The 16,647-nt window shown below is 41.3% G+C and overlaps 1 protein-coding gene across 1 annotated transcript in view; it reads left to right on the top strand.

Moving 5' to 3' along the window:
* The first annotated feature begins 1,036 nt into the window (after window positions 1-1,036).
* Window positions 1,037-16,647, top strand: part of cacna1ba (calcium channel, voltage-dependent, N type, alpha 1B subunit, a) — a 141,687-nt gene continuing 126,076 nt past the window's right edge. The window contains exons 1-3 of the mRNA XM_069682367.1: window positions 1,037-1,296; window positions 4,124-4,229; window positions 5,753-5,892. Coding sequence (XP_069538468.1) covers window positions 1,037-1,296; window positions 4,124-4,229; window positions 5,753-5,892 — 506 coding nt within the window. The remainder of the gene's footprint in view (window positions 1,297-4,123; window positions 4,230-5,752; window positions 5,893-16,647) is intronic.

Here is a 16,647-nt window from a genome sequence, read left to right on the forward strand (position 1 = left end):
AGAAAACCCAGAGTCTTAAAAGATCTAAGTGGTATGTATGTTGTATTATATGTCAATTCTACAATATTTAGCCTATTCACAATAATTGCAGCAACAGATTTTTACTTTTTTTACTTTGAAACATTTCAACGGAAATTGTGTCCTAATGTCTGCCGTACAATCGAAACAGTTTGGTTGGTTATATTGCAATTCCTTTCATGAAAATATTTCTGGGAAGTCTCTTTATATATTCCGTGTATCTTGACGCCGGTGTGGCCGTCTCTCTCTCCTCCCTGTTGCTATGGAAACAGGGCCGGTCCAGGTGGAGCCACTGGCTGGCGTCTTATTGGTCACGTGGGGGTTTCTCTGGATAAGGAGCAGCGGAGAAAGTAGTCTCTACATTCACATCAACGGCTACTTAACGGAAAGAACCCGCTCAGCTCTGCCGTGATTTCTCCGCGTTTAACGGTAAAAAGAAGCGGCGTGTTTTCCTAAGTGCACCGGGAATCATTCAGTGGTAACCCGCAAAGGAAACGAGTCTTTATGGGGAACATAAGTGATTTTTGTGGACGCTTTCAAGAGGAAAATATTTCTTGACTCCCAACGCTGGCGCGTCGACATTTCCTAAAGCTTGGTGTTAAATTGATATTTTTGTACTTGGGGTTTGGTGAAGTAGCTTCCTGTAGCATGGACTTGAAGCGTTGATGGCAGAATCTTCCAGCTCCTTCTGAGGGAGGACCGGGGCAGTGAACCGAGGGAGGAACACCCATGAAAAAATGATGCATGATGGAGTCTGTTCATCTAAACTTTGAGCAACAATTTAACGTCGGGCGGAGTGACAGCATGGGAAGCAGCAGGGACGAGGAGCTGACAGACTAATGAACACGAGCCTCCCTGTCCGCGTTTTTTTGTGAATGTTTGACTCTTCTGTTCGCGGACGATACACGCACCTAAAGGACTCGGGGGACGGGACGATAGTGTGTGTTGTGATGCTTCTTCTCCATTTCTTTTCTGGTGTCAGTTTTGGTTTCTCCAGAAAGATCTGTACTCTCCCGGAATGGCTCGCTTTGAAGACGAACTGTCCAGCCGATATGGAGGCAGCTGTCCAGCGGGCCCGGCCAGAGGGGCCAGCCGGCAGCCGGGGCCTCCGGGGGTCCAGAGGATGTACAAGCAGACGATGGCCCAAAGAGCCCGGACCATGGCTATTTACAACCCCATTCCTGTCAGACAGAGCTGCCTCACTGTTAACCGCTCTCTGTTCATCTTCAGCGAGGATAATATCATACGGAAATATGCCAAAAAGATCACCGAATGGCCATATCCTTACCTTGCAGTCTAACCCTCATACATGCCGTTATTTCCCGCAGATCACCATTCCGAACTCCGCTGAAAAATAAGTCTATTTAAGATCCCTTGCTTAGCGGCGGAAGATACATGTTTCTAGGATATTATAAACTATTTTAAGTAATACGAATCGGAAAAATCATTAATTCGGCATACAAACATAATGCAAATAAGCGTTTACATCAATAGCATGTAAAACTTCCACAGTTGGTTCTCCTGTTGTTTCCACAGCCTTCAATACACAGAGAAGGGCGGCAGCGACAGTGATTTTCTGTAGGTCAAGTCTTATTCCTGCAAAGATCTCTTTCTATTTTCTTCAATGTATGTTGGCTTGATAAGCAAGGAAATCTTAAAAGGCCATTTTGCTAATGGGGTTCGGTGTCATTCTTTATATATTTCGGCATGCATCGAGGAAATATAATTTTAATCGATTAGTAATTACCTAAAGGTAGACTGAGTGCATATCAGGGAGGTTGGTGTTTCACTAAAGTTCATAAATTTGTTATATGCTAAGACTTCTTTTACAGGAGTTTCTAGTCGAGCTATTTTATTTTGCCTTTTTTCATAAAATTTGTTTTTGAGATCTTAATCGAGAAACATTTCTGTTGTTTCTCTGTATTATGTGCAGATGGAGGTAAAACTCTGTATTCTGTGCAAATGTTGAATTTATGAATCAGGTTTGAACATGGAGCACATCAGGCAAAGTTAGAAGTTGATTTATGGACCTCCATTGTGGAGGCTTCTCCTTAGTATACCATTGTCTGGCTGACTTTTCATTGCAGAGGCCTGTAGTCTGCAGAGGGTGCTGTCCAGGGTGCTGAACTCCCAGCAAACGGCAGGCTGGCTACAGCATCAAGGCAGAGGCAAACTGCATGGGTGTGACAGCAAACAAACAAGCCGTATCAATAATACGCAGCAGGATGCAGGTTTGAAATGAGCTGCTGGTGCATTTTTAATGGATTTCCAGTGAATGATCATGTGAGCCAGATGCCACCTGTTGAGTTTAGTCTCACCACCAAAATCATTCCTCAATGCTGCAGTTTTAGATACTTTGTGAGGAAAAGTCAATGACAAAACACCTCATAAGGTAATGCGAGTTGTAGGTGTTGCAATTAATTCAAATTATGTTGTGTAATTGCCTCCATTACTTCAGTCACTGGTTGGTTACCTCTGGTGCTGAGCAAACATTTATCATACTGTCATGTCGCAGTGCATTACAGAGACCGACTTTCTCCTGATGCACAGCAATAATGCACCGCTGCAGGAGGATCTATTGTGGCCCCAAGCAGCTGGTGTCCATGAGCAGCTCCTCCTGGCAGAGCTGGAACAGTCCTGAGGGAATGATGGAGTGCTCGTTCTAATGACACAACAGCGGTGCTCTGCAAGGAGGGAAGATTTCCAATAATCCGTACAAATCTGTGCATCATTTCTGGAACTAGCCAGAATCCCTCCTCTTCAACACTGCAGAAATGTTGAATATCTGTGAGGGTACCGACAGGCTTTTTGACTGGCAGAAGGATGATTATTGTATTTTTATATGAGAGGTCAAGAAAGGATTTGTGAAGTTGTTTCTTGGATTCTAGGAGAGTTCATAGTGAAATAAATTCAACCAGCTAACCAGCTATTTTGTGGATATTGGGGGTCCAGTTTTCTTGTCATTAGGAGTACTAGTCAGCCTATGAACAGTTTAGAATGTCTTTTGACGTGAGCTTCCCAAAATCTGAAAAAAAATAACCCTCTGTGATGTCATCAAGGTTTTCTCAGCTTGGGCTTGTGACTTAAAATATTTAACAGGAAGTCTGCATTATAAATCAGGTCTGTGGCACTTGAAAGAAGTTAGTATTAATGAGGCGGGGAGGCTGGGGGCTGCTGGGGGCTGCTGGGGGAGAATGTTCTAATGAAAGACGCTCTGGGACATGTAGCATCCTGTGATTCTGAGCTTTACCTGACTCCGAATTTTCTCAGTTAAATCAGATTCCTCATCGGATGGGTCTCATGTTTGCATGTATCACACACGTTTATCGGAGTTTTCCAAATGCACCTGCTGTCGGCTGGACATTAAAATATTTCTAGCTGTCCAAGTATCTTTTTTAACGTATCGAGTCCCATGTAGTGTGCAGTAGAGATTTGGGACCTACACTTTTTTTATAGTGCCTGCCTCTGCTGGTTGGGAAAAGTCTAATTGTATGCAAGTCTATGAGGAAATAACCCTACATTGAAATATAAATGTTCCTAATTAGTTTATGGTCTAAATCTCTAGTTTCATGATGTTCATTTAGTAAATTTTGCTCCCATTTAGCCTGAGATAGACAGTATAGCAAGGGATGCTTTAGGGCGTGGCTACCTGTGATTGTCAACCACCCAAGGCTTCAAAATTGTCGCCCAGAAACAACGTCACGGTCGTTACATCCACTTCTTACATACAGTCTATGACTATATTTTTTGCTTCATTGCATTCTGGCCTGTTGTAATCTCTTGGTTCTCCAGTTGCATTTATTTCTGCTGGTATGATAAAACAAGAAGCTCTTTGTTTTTCTTTCAAATATGAAAAATGATGCCAAAGTGGTCGTTTACCACAGATGCATGACCTAGCCAACAACGTTTCTGCTCTTATTTATAAGGGAAGCTGTTTTGAACAGTTTGTGGATGCTCTATGTAATGTCTTTTACACAATGTAGGTCCAGAAAGTTTGTTCCCAGTGTTTTTTTTTTGTGTTTGGGATGGATTTAGATATTTCTAAATTATGTGGTTTATATTTATGTGTCACAACCTTTCCTCATGAATTCCTTAACGCTCTCACTCCATTTGAGTACATGATCCTGGCCACCATTATAGCAAACTGCATCGTGCTCGCCTTGGAGCAACACCTTCCAGCCTTAGACAAAACACCGATGTCAGAGCGTTTGGTGAGTAGCATGACTGCTTTTCAGTTCTTACTGTGTCATGTCATACAGCAGGGAAGATACAGGAACACTGTGATGCTTTTCTCTGTCTTTGTGGTACCAAGTTAACAGACCTTGTAGAGGCATTTTGAAATTGTCTGTTTCTGCTTATTCCATTTTGGCCTCTTTTCCAAAATTTAAAAGCCAAATTACCCAAAAATTATAATTTTATTTTCTAAGTGTCAGGTAGTGTTCCTCCTTCTGAGCACTGTAGGTTAAACAGAAGCCTGCAGAGCTGCTTTCATCCCCTCCCTTGTATTATCACCTAAAGTTACCCCTGTTGCGCCCTACCCCCACCCAGCTCTCTTGTTAAATCTTTCTATTAAAGAAGCGAGAAGAGCTGTGATGCCTTCTGTCCAATCAAAGAGCTGGCAGTGGCAGGGGCAGGGCTGTTTTAAGACTGAAATATCACCCCCGAGGCAAGGAGCCTCCCAGCTGCCTGCTCTCATTGATCCCCTCCCTGAGATGGGCTGAAACTCCGACTGACAGACAAACCACAGAGTCCATGATGACATGAAGTGATCAGATGTGACATCAAGTTTGTGTCTCTGGATTAAAAAAAAAAAACCTTCAGCTTTGCTGTCTTGACCCAGCGGTTAGCTGGCCCACAACCATTCAGGAGACAAATGAGTCTTTGTTGGCTCTCAAAGCTAGCTTTTACTTCAGTGTCGGTCAGAACCAAAACTGTACTGAGATTCAACACAGCTGTGTGTGATGTATTACCAAAATGTTATCATGTCTAATCAGATTGCTGCAGCTGGTGCACCTTTATCAACCTGAAATGCTTTGCAGACGTTCTTTGAAAGATGACCTCATTGCATTAAAAGGCCAGGACCACAAATGACCAGCATTCAACTGGTACCAGACTTGTCAGTTCATGTCTTTTGGATCTGAGCGAACAACAGCACATTTTTTTCTTGTGTATTTAAATTGACAACTTTATTAACAAAAAAGAAGCTACCAGGATGTCCTCTCCAAGCTGGAGCATTTAACCTGGCATATATATTTTTGGTTCTGACACCCTAATCCCTTCAGGCAAATGACGCCCACAAAAAGTTCTTGTTTTTTCCACTGACAGGATCAGATTGCTATTCTAAGTGTCTGACAACATTACAGAAAGGATCCCTACAGAGATAGATCTTTTTAATAAGGATTAAGATGCCTTTTTCTGAAACCAAAAACACTCTTGAAAGTCACCAGACTCCATTGACAAAAACAGTAATTTAACCTTGCATAACGGGAGTTGCTGGTCTCCCGCTACCTGAAACTGAAACTTGATTCTGAGTGTTCTCCCGGAAGCTAAAGCATCAGACACAATGTTGGAGGTGATCATAAGACACAGAATCCTCTGAAGCTGTTCAAGAAAATCATATGAACAATTCATTGTATCCGAGTTCAATGACATTGACTGGGTAATATATGATTTTATTAACTTGTCCAAATTTGAGTCTGTATTCTTGAATCCTCCTTCTGCTTTTTCTCAACAGGACGACACAGAGCCCTACTTTATTGGAATATTTTGTTTTGAGGCTGGCATCAAGATCATCGCTCTCGGCTTTGCCTTTCACAAAGGCTCCTACCTGCGTAATGGCTGGAATGTAATGGACTTTGTGGTGGTCCTAACAGGGTGAGTAGCACCGGCCTAATGGCTTATACAGCTGCTAACTGACAGAGCTGATGGGCAGCAGCGATTAATGATGGGAGGGGAGAGCTCTGCTGTGTGTGTGTGTGTGTGTGTGTGTGTGTGTGTGTGTGTTGTGTTTCCAATGATCAGTAGAGCCAAGCCATTCCAGATGGCAGGGTGTTTTCTTCCTGTCTTGATAAGATGATAAGATGGTTTTGTCTACGTTAGACGTGCAGAAAAGCAGAAACAGTTACAGGATTTAAGAAAATGTTTGTTTTTGTGATGATTCTGAGTTCTCAGCAGGGATAGTCAGAGCTTGTTTCTGTAATAGACTGTATTTAATCAGTGTACATAGCCACCTTGACACCACCCATTGTTTTTTTGGACTATTGTATTGAAATGTTGAGTTTGGCATTTTGGCTGTCACCGTCTTGATTTTATGGAGCTAGAAGTGACCACATTTGGCTTAGAGGGTGGAGTTGGGCCAGCCACACCCTAATTCATCACCTGATTTATTGTACTATAAATCAGGAGAGAAAAAGGCAAATTCCTCATAGACTTCTACACATATAACTTTTTTTGGCAACCAGTGGAGTTGCCCCCTGTTGGCCATTACAAAGAATGCAGTTTAAAGGCTCGTCTGCATTAATGTTGCCCAAATCAACGCCCCTGTGTTCTCAGGTTTGATTTTTCGGCGAGCTTTCTGCTTGTTTGCTGAGATTCAGGTTCCAAAGCAAACACTGTAATTTATCAGACCTATTTTTTCCATCTGAATTTTAAACCTCTATGTACCCACTTTGATCTTTCAAATCACATTTTTTTTAACATAAGCACCAGGCACTTTAAATGTGCTTCAACAAACTGTACGCTGAACATGCCAAAAATGTTCTCCAGACTTCCTTTTTACTCCAAAAGATTAAAAAAAACATGATTTATGAATTATTGAAACATAGTTAATAGTAGTTTTTTAAAAATATGTGCATTTACTACACCTTACGTCATATTTTGGCTTCAGTTGTGAATGGCACCCATCACTTCAGCACTATGTAAAACTGAAATCGCCCTAAAGTGCTAATTTATTACATGTTGGACTAATAGAACTTAGCTTAATGCTGACTTGATCCTGTCAGCAGTGGATTGTTGTTATTTGATTCATGTCTTACCATTATTTCCATGTAGTTTACTCTGTAAAAATTCCCAGCAGGCTTAATACATGTTGCTTAACCAGCTGTAAGCTCGTCTTTCATTCCGTCGTCTCAGAGTCTGTGGAGTAAACAGAGAGTATCCCTTGGTGCTGGAGGAGAGAGCGAGTATAGGAATAAAGCTGTTGGTGCGGGGGGATGGAGAGATGGAGAGCAGAGTAGTGTCGGGGGTTGGTGGGGAAAGGCGGGGGTAGTGACGGAGGATGCTGTTACGCTGCAGAAAGTCCCTGGACACCTGCTGGCTCCACCGGGGGCCGGCCCAGCCTCTCTTACATAATGATACAGAGATTTATTTGGCCCCTCTGTTGGGGCTTGTGTCAGGGACCTCATTGCAATAAACAGATCCTCCACCAATTCCCAAACCCCTCATCAACGCCCCCGCCCCTCCCGCTGCAAGTCACTGTGAGTCAGGCAGCCTTTGTTCCTGTTGGCTGAATAGAAGGGAAGCAGTCAGTGGAAAATGTAATAAATGTCATCCAGCAGAATGAGTCTGGTTTTTCTGGACTGACGCAGACATCTGTTTGTGTGAGTCTGTATGTGGACCCACTGGGGTTTAGGACCATTCCAATGTTCTATAATGCTTTATCCCCATTACTACCCACCATTTTTACCTTCAGGCAGGAACTGATATCAGAGAAGCCAAAATCTTCCAATGCATTTAATTATTTTGTCCCTCCTGAGACCCGAGCTTTTGCTTGGTATGCATTTTTACTTTCTCCTTGCTATTTGGGATTAGTAGGATCTGATAAGAATAACGACAAACTGTTATGTTTGAACAGGAAGAAATATGTCCTCATATCAGGACAAAAGGATGGTTTTAAAGTATAAAACACTAGTCACCAGTTTATTTCAATGCCTGAAATTTGTCGTACAAAAACAAGATTTTAAACAACTCCACATCTCAAAAAGCTTTGTGATTTTTTCACACCAGAGACGAGCAGAATCAACATCATGTGTATGTACACATACAAGGAATTTGACTCCGGTTTAACTTTGCTCTCTATGTACACTTAAACACTGAATATTAAACTAATATGTACAAGCCTACATTAAACATTAAATATTAAACTAGTACCTACAAGTCTACGAAAGACAACCAGAGTTCGCTCATGTCTCTTGACAGAGAAACATGTCTTGGAAAGTTATCACACCTGAATAGAATTTGTTTTTCATATACAAAAACTATCTTATTAATTTGTTGGTTTCTTTCCAAATCTTTTGAAGCTCTTTTTAATTACTTTTACACTTTTACTTTGTAAGAACATTAATACGTTCCAATATCATTTCACAAGCACTTCCTAATTAGGAGCGTCATAGCTTTTTACTGTTGTGCTACAGTAACATTTGTCAAACTACAAATAAACATACACACAAGTTTCAACCAAAAAATAAATGACCTTTGCACCCCCACTTTCGTTTCTGGATCTGCCATTGAATGACTTGGTAGAGATGGCTGCCATCTTGTTTTTTACACTGTGTAAAGTGTATGTAAGTGCTTATGCTACTTTTATACTAGATAGCAAAAAAGTGTCTGCAGTTAAGCAGAAAAAATAAAAGTAGGTATTTTTCTAATCACACTCTGTGATGGATTACAAACCTTTCAGTGAGGTTAGAATTTGAACTAAAAAGTAACAGCCTTAGTATGATTATGACAGCAGCTCCACACCCCAACATATGACAATGCAGATACAGTACCCATCTAGTGTCAGTCTGTGGATATCTGTGGTTGAGTTAGCAATAAAAAAAATGCACAGCTGCTTGGATTTTCAAAATGAAGCAGTTAAGTGAGCAGTAATCAATCAATAAATCAGCCAATCAACTCTATCTAAACTGCCCCAAAACACACAAAATAGTACATCCTATTAGACTTTCAAAATAAAGGCTCACTGAGATACATTTACATTTATAGTTTTAACAATAATAGTATGTTTTATTTGATCTGATGCAATTCGGTTATGTATACGCACCAAAACTACTTGGTTGATTATCCACTATGAGTGCATGTGTGTGGGTGTGTATGTGTATATGTGCATGTATGCAGTATCTAAGTGTGTTTGTGTGTGTGTGTGTGTGTGTGTGTGTGTGTGCGTGCGCACGGGAGCAGCCCAAACAGGTCTGATTGAGTTGGACTTGAGCCAGCTCACATGATAACATGGTGGACATGGTGGTGGTCAGAGGCCATTACAACAGAAGTCTGGACATCTCATCATGCTACACTGTCGGGCTGAACCATGTTGTAGATATTTGATCGCTCATATCAAATGCATCAGCTGAACACACATTCGCACACACACACACACACACACACACACACACACACACACACACACAAGAAGTCAGGCTGCTGAAACATGCATGTACACACACAAGCACACACGCCAACAAATCACTTCTTCATCATGATGTCCATTTCCTGCAGGATGTGCTGTGTAGAAACCCACAGCAATTAGGTTCTAGTAATGACTCGGATTATTGGTGCGTTCAGCTCATTTGGACGGACTCAAAGATATCAGTCAACACATCAACATGTTTGTATTATGAGAGTATGAGAGGTCAAAGAAAACAAATGACGATAATGTTTATGTAAAAGCTGCCTAAATTCTTTTTTAAGCCCTTTGTGGGAAGAAGAAGTTGACAGATGACATGCAGGCCTGTGAGAATATTTTGACCCACGTCAACACACTAGGAAACAGTTGCCTTTAGACACATTCATCAGCATGCATTAGTAATGGTGATTCCTCCGGATCAAACTAGGTAAAACATTTATTTTCCTTCCGTCTGGTGTTTCGGTGGCTACCTGTTACTGATAGAATAAGTGTCCTGACTGATTCATTGTATTTTCACCATCACTGAATATGAACATGTGTGATAAGCACATTTCAAAAAACTCCCTGAAAAACAACTATTTGTCCAATCAGATGACGCCAAGCTAGCCCTCAGGTAGCCTCAGACTGATTGATGGCAATCTGGTGGCAATGGTGAGGTTAGCTAGCATGGTGGCTGAAGATGGAGAGAAAAGCGAGTCCAAGAGTGAGAAGAGAAGTACAACATCAATCTCAAGTTTGTGCATTAAGTACAGAGCTGGAGTCAGGGACTTGTTAGCCTAGCTTAGCATTAAGACCAGCAAGATTGTGTACTCTGGCTCTGTCCAAAGTTCTAAAATATGCCCACAAACACCTCTGAATTTCACTTCTTCTTATCTTTAGTGAGGGGAAGTTTCATTCTTTGGATATTTTTCTGTGAACAAGAACCAGCTGCAGCGACAGTATGCGCTCATAAATACCTTATTTATTTCCCTCAGTGCTGATATAATCAAAAGGGCTTTAAACTGACACTTTGTACATTTTATCAGCTATATTTTATTTATTTTACAGTACGAGTAGCTTTGGCGACCTCCTAGCTCTGTCACATGACCCTCATATTTCTCCTAATAATATTTTTTTGTTTTTTTAGATAGAAACATGGAAGATATCATTCAAATTGCTTTTTGTCACACATATGTATTTCAGTCTGCCTCGGTGTCTCAGTCAGAATTTCCATGGGTTTCCCAGAATGCCTCTTGATAAATCCCAAGAAAGCGAGGTGAGGTCTGCTGGGATTCATCTGTTATTTATACACAGAGGAGGAGAGAGAGTTACAGTCATGGCACAGTAACAGGAGGAGAGTGAGAGTTTCCACACAGAAATAGTGAGAGTCACTCTCCCCGTTGTTCTCTTGTACTGAGGCGGTAAAATATAGTGTCTCTGTCTGTTCTATGACAGGCCTCTCCCTGTATTATAATGAACAATATTTACTGCAAATGTTTACATGGTAACTACTGTTACACTGCATTTCATCTCAGGAACAGGATGACACAACATGACAGTCAACAGCCAATTATCAATGAGCAACAAAGGGTTAAAAAAAAGCAACAAAATTGTGAAGGCTACAACGCAAAGAACGTTGCCATCAGCTGGCAACTACTCCCATCGCTCTGTTTTTATGTTCAGGAGTTCAAAGAGAGACACAATGATCTCATAATCAGTGTTTAAACTCTCTCAACAGGTCACAAAGTTTAGTCGATGGAAATCTCTATTTACAGATTCTACATTTCTATGTAGAAACAGCAGGCGGAATGTAATCCACCGTAATGACATCCCGGCTCCCATCAGCGTCATCTGACGATGATTTAGCTGCTTATTAATCTCTATAAACAGACATCAGTAGCTCAAATTAGCTTGATGCTGTGTTGTGAAAGCTGTTCAGCGTTTAGATTTCATGACTTCCTTGAATGCACCAGGAATGATTCAGGTTGGGCATCGAGAACCGGTTCTAAAATAGAACAATACTTGCAATACGGTAATCATGCAGCACAGTGAGGACACCGGTCTGTGTCTCTCATGCTCTGCCCCTGACTTAATAGCATTGCGATCTGTCCGTATTTCTGTGAACAACTTTGATAAAGTATTAAATCTTCACATACAGTGGATGAGATGGGCAGAGGTGATCCACGTGTAGTTTATCAGAGTTATCACGCTCCACGGGGAGGAGACAGATGTTAGGAGAGGAGCAGATATGACACAGATCTCTGTGTGTGTCTCATATGCTCTGTACCTGGCTCAATAACGTCGTGATCTCTCCATGTTTCCGCTCACAGTTACTATAAAGTATCAACTACGTCTCCACATGTCATATGTCCATATGCTGAGTAGTTCATATATTTCACTGTTAAATACAGAGCTGTGGAGGAGCATGAGGCTTCATGATAAAACAAAGTTTCATTTCAAGTCATCACCATGTATGTGTGAGCTACAGTGTACCTAGACTGTTTAAAAAGATGGACGACATGACAGCTCTCTAAAAGTGAAGCCAAACCCTCTCTATCGCCCCCTGCTGACTGGCTGCAGTATAGGTCATAAAGCCCGCCTCCTCCATGTTAACAGATGGGACATGAGTCAAAATATAAAATCAAAATACACGTCAGATAAATTTTTCTCAAACATGGTTTCTGTCTTTATAGTTCATTCTCATCATGCTGATTTATATCCATGTGTTCATTTTTCTGACAAGTTTATTTTCAATTAGTCATTTGATGCTGTAAAAATGATGATTGACAGCTCTGTTGACCAATACGGCTCCTTCAGCCAATCAGTTCTGGATTAGCAGCGTGGAGGACGAACGGAGAGAGGAAACATAACTAAAACAATCACTACAGTCATGAAGTTTCCATACCTGTGAATGTTAACCTCAGACCAACACAGAGAAGCTGTTCTGCTGTTATACACGCCGGCGTGCTGTTTTTTCAGTAAGTGAAGTGTGTCTTTTGGTTAGTGGCTACGGCCGCTTCACCCGCTAATCTCTACTGCGCAGACTGGCTCCAAATGACGTCACCATCGCAAGATGGCAACGCTTATCGCCTGGGGCTATTTTGGCATCTCTTTCGTACAATGGGAGCAGATCGAGACACGTTGTCCATCTATACAGTCATTGGAGAGGTAGTTCAGGGTCACCTCGTTCTAACAACATTACCCTTTTGAACATGCCATCCATTGATTGGTCACCTCACACATTTGTTTACTCTCAGGACATGGACCTGAGCCATCGTTCTTCAGCCGCTAATCAGATCACGTGTACGTCTGTATGAACACAGAAAAGCCTGGATTCAGGTCCCGCAGGCCAGGCCCGACCTCCTCCATGTTCCAATAAGATATAGGGAGTTGCTAATAAGAGCATATATCTTTCTTGCTGTGCTCCCACCCAGATCAATAGCATATTGAGCTGAACGCAGAGGGAATAGATTCACTTCGGCTCTCCTCTTTATAGCCGGTTGGATCAAAGCAGCTGCTGTTGGATCTCTGCAGTGACCCGCTCCTACAGTCAAGCCTCCTTCTGCCACACACACAGGCCAGAAGAGCACTGCTCGGTTTAATAGTACTATGTTTCAGAAACCAGTGAACTATATCATTTTCCATAACTTCTCCAGCATCTTACAACAGCAACAAGATGTCTCTATTTTAACAATTTAGATGTTTCCTATGTTTCAAAGAATCAAATATGTTGTATTTTGTTTAATAATCACTGCTATCAGGGTACTTTCCAGCAAATGAAACTCAACACAAAAGTCAGCAACTTGGCCTCATTTAACTTTGAGTGAAGTCAAGTGTTGCAGGTTGTAGCTCGGTTTCATGTGGGTGCAGATGTTGTGCAAAGATGAGGTGGTAATTTAACTGTGTCGATATTTCTGTGTTTATCTAATCACTGTCTGTCTTGCCAACACTTTAGCTTTTATAGGCTACATGTTTGGCAATCTTTGAAGCAAGGCAGACTCTCTGTTTGGATGGATTTTGGTTTGACTCTTTCTAGTTTAGAGGGATATCTTTTTTTTAAATGGGGTTGTATGAAGTGAGCGTACTTTCTATAGGGGTTAGGATGCCATTGGAAGGCTACAAGGCCCCTGTTTGGATAAGACGACCAGAATTTGAACACAGAAGCTGAGTTATGTTCCGCTGTGGACAGAGTTTGGGACAAAACATTTTTAAAAAGTCACAGACTAAGTTTTCAAACTGAAGTAAACTGTACTTAAAAAAAAACACAGTGGGTCAAGGCTTGTTTATCTCCAGACTGTTGGAGCTTATTCCCAGGGTACTGGTTTAGCTCAGTGGTAGAGCAGGCGCCCCATATATAGAGGCTACAGTCCTCGATGCAGCAGCTGTAGGTTCGACTCCCGGCCTCAGCCCTTTGCTGCAGGTCATCCCCCACACTCCTCCCAATATTTCCCATCTATCTTCAGTTGTCCTATAAATAAAGGCAAAATGCCCCAAAAAATAATTAAGAAAGGGTCCTGATCACTTTGAAGATTTTACAGAGTTCTTCAAGAAGTTTTGGAATTGCTCCAGGAGATTTCTTCAGCAGGCAGCCGCAAAACAGGCTGTAATGGCTGCAACATGACATAAAGTAATGTAACATAAGCTATGTAATTTGACTGACATCATCTGTTTTTTAAACCAAAACCATGATGTCTTTCTTTTTCCGAACATGTATCACAAGTTTCTGTGGTGCGTCCTGTAACTTTGACCCACTCTGTGCCACCATCAGTTAATGCAGTCTTAGGAGGTCCTGGTTATTCCACGTATTTATCAGGGTGATTTTATGCTCTAATTGCATTTCTGTAGCACACTCTGCTTTTGACAACCCCTGACAAGAATGCATCATTGTATCTGCATCCTCCATGTCAAGATACTGTCTATAAGGGCTGCACAATAAATCTCAATTTCATCGTTATCACTATAAAAGCATTCACAATAAACACATCACAGAAGTCTGAATTTATCGCAAAGAACTAGAATAATTATTTCATGTAAACAAGCCTCACTTTCTGACTAAGCATGTGGAAATCTTACCGTTTAGATGGAGCCCTGTAATGGCTATGTGATCAGATGAAGAACAAGCAGCTATCATCAGATTAATTGGTGTCAATTTAGTGGTGAAAAAAAACAGCTTGTAGGATTTATGTTGGATTCAGGAGGGACATGTTGTAAACACAGGTGTTGTGTAAAACATGCAGAACAGCAGATAGACAAAGACACTATTGAGCAATGTAATCACACATTGAGTTCATCGTGCAGGCCTACTGTGTATACCGTTAGTTTTGTGGGTGGATAAATGTGTGTGAGATGTTAGAACGTAAAGCGTAAGAACAGGCAGGCATGGTTTGTTTTTTTGGTAGACAACAGTTTTGTGTTGAAAGAAGAGAAAACCAAGTGTTTGTTCTTTCTGAGCCCCTCCGTCTGTCTCTTCGATCACTGTTCTCTCAGTGTGCGGTGGAGTGCCACAGCCTTAGCAACAGACATATTGATGGGATTATGATAAGAGCTGGTTGTGTATTTGCTGTGTAAATGCCGTGTGATCAGCAGAGGATCCTGGCTCGCTCTCAGCAGCATCCACACCTCCCCCTGATCCAACACCAGGGACTGCTGGATCACACACTGTTACTACCATCAGCATGGGAGCCTGTTTGCCAAACACAGAGTGCTGCAGAGCCTTTGTAGTTACAAACTGAGCAGAGGGAAACCCAGAGAGAAAACACAGACTAGCTGGATCCTAATGAGAGCAGCGTAAAACACAAGGGATTGTTACTAAATCAATATTTTTGTTCCATTTCTTTAAACTGAAGGTCTAAAATGTACTCAGATATCTGGAGTTTTACAAACGCAACATTAAATGTGTTTGAATTCTTGTTCCACTGCTCTATTTAAATCACTCTGAGCAGTAGGTGGTGGCACGCCTTGTGTGATCGTGATCTGCTCTCTGGAACCAGGAAGAGGAACAATGCGTTGTTTCATATTTGACGGCTTAAGGCTCCAATATGAGACTGGCGTCTTTCATCTTTGCTTGGTAGCTTGAAAAGATAACCATATTCCCACACAGTAAAGCTGCAGCATAGTCTCTATTATTGCTTTGTGTGAAGGGATGGTGTTTCTACTTTTCATTCTGGAGCATTTAAAAAGTCAGCCTGTAAGTTTGAAGAGGCCTTTTGTTGACATTTGTGTTAAAGATATTTATATTGACCCGGATGATAGTTGATTTTCTCTGCTGAAACTGGATGATCTAACCTGGAATCCTGTTATTTATATATATCAAAATTACTTTTAGCATTGTGCATTTACTTTCTTTTAGAGTTCTTGTTTTTGTCACTGACAGGCTCATATTATTATTGTAAGTGTCTGACAACACTACAGAAAGAATCCCTACAGCGATAAACCTTTTTGTTACAGAAGAAGATGATTTTTTTACCCAGAAAAAGACATTACATCGCTCTGTTCAAAGACACCAGACTCCAATGACAGTTAGTTGGTGTTAATGCTAACACCAAAGTCATCTGTACTTGTTAGAAGCTAATTTTACACATTCGGCAAAAAGCAAGGTCAATAAATACTCTTTTGGCTTTGCTTTGAGAAACATTTCTCACTATGAAGCTGCTTAACGCTCCACTTCGTTGAACATTTGTTTCTACTTTCTGTCTGTTTCCTGCTTGCTGTTGAGCAGACTGTGTGGAGTGGGTTTAACAGACATCCGCTATTGAAATCTGCTGCCTGCTGCTGCTGAAAGGGAGGTCCAAAAAAGCAGCCGTAAAATAAACCACACCAGCTTAAAGATGCTAAAAAACTAGCATTTAGGGAAACAGCAGAGGTTGGTGAACATTTTCTGTTTTTTTCATAACATTATTCAGACAAACCTGGTACACAAAGGGCAGCCGAGGCTCGTAATGAAATTGATTTAATGGAAGAGGAAATAATTGTTGCTTTTAAATGAAGAACTATTTCATTTCAAACATGATTGATTTCTAAAATAAAAAGCAGAAATGTGGAAAGAAGAGAAAAGGGTTTTTGTCCGTCAGATTTGATTGTTATCTGTCTACATCAGTGGTAAGGCAGCCATGAGTCAGCAAACTCATACAGTAATTTCATGAAAGACTTCTCCTCCCATCCAGTATATTTTAGGATCGTCCGTGAAGGAAACATTTCATTTATTTATTCTCTTGTCGGCTGGCTGAACACTGAACACTGACGGCAGGTGT

This window comes from Semicossyphus pulcher, unplaced genomic scaffold, assembly GCF_022749685.1.
Source record: "Semicossyphus pulcher isolate SPU_LCO1_2020_fin unplaced genomic scaffold, fSemPul1.0.p SCAF_6, whole genome shotgun sequence".
NCBI lineage: Eukaryota > Metazoa > Chordata > Actinopteri > Labriformes > Labridae > Semicossyphus > Semicossyphus pulcher.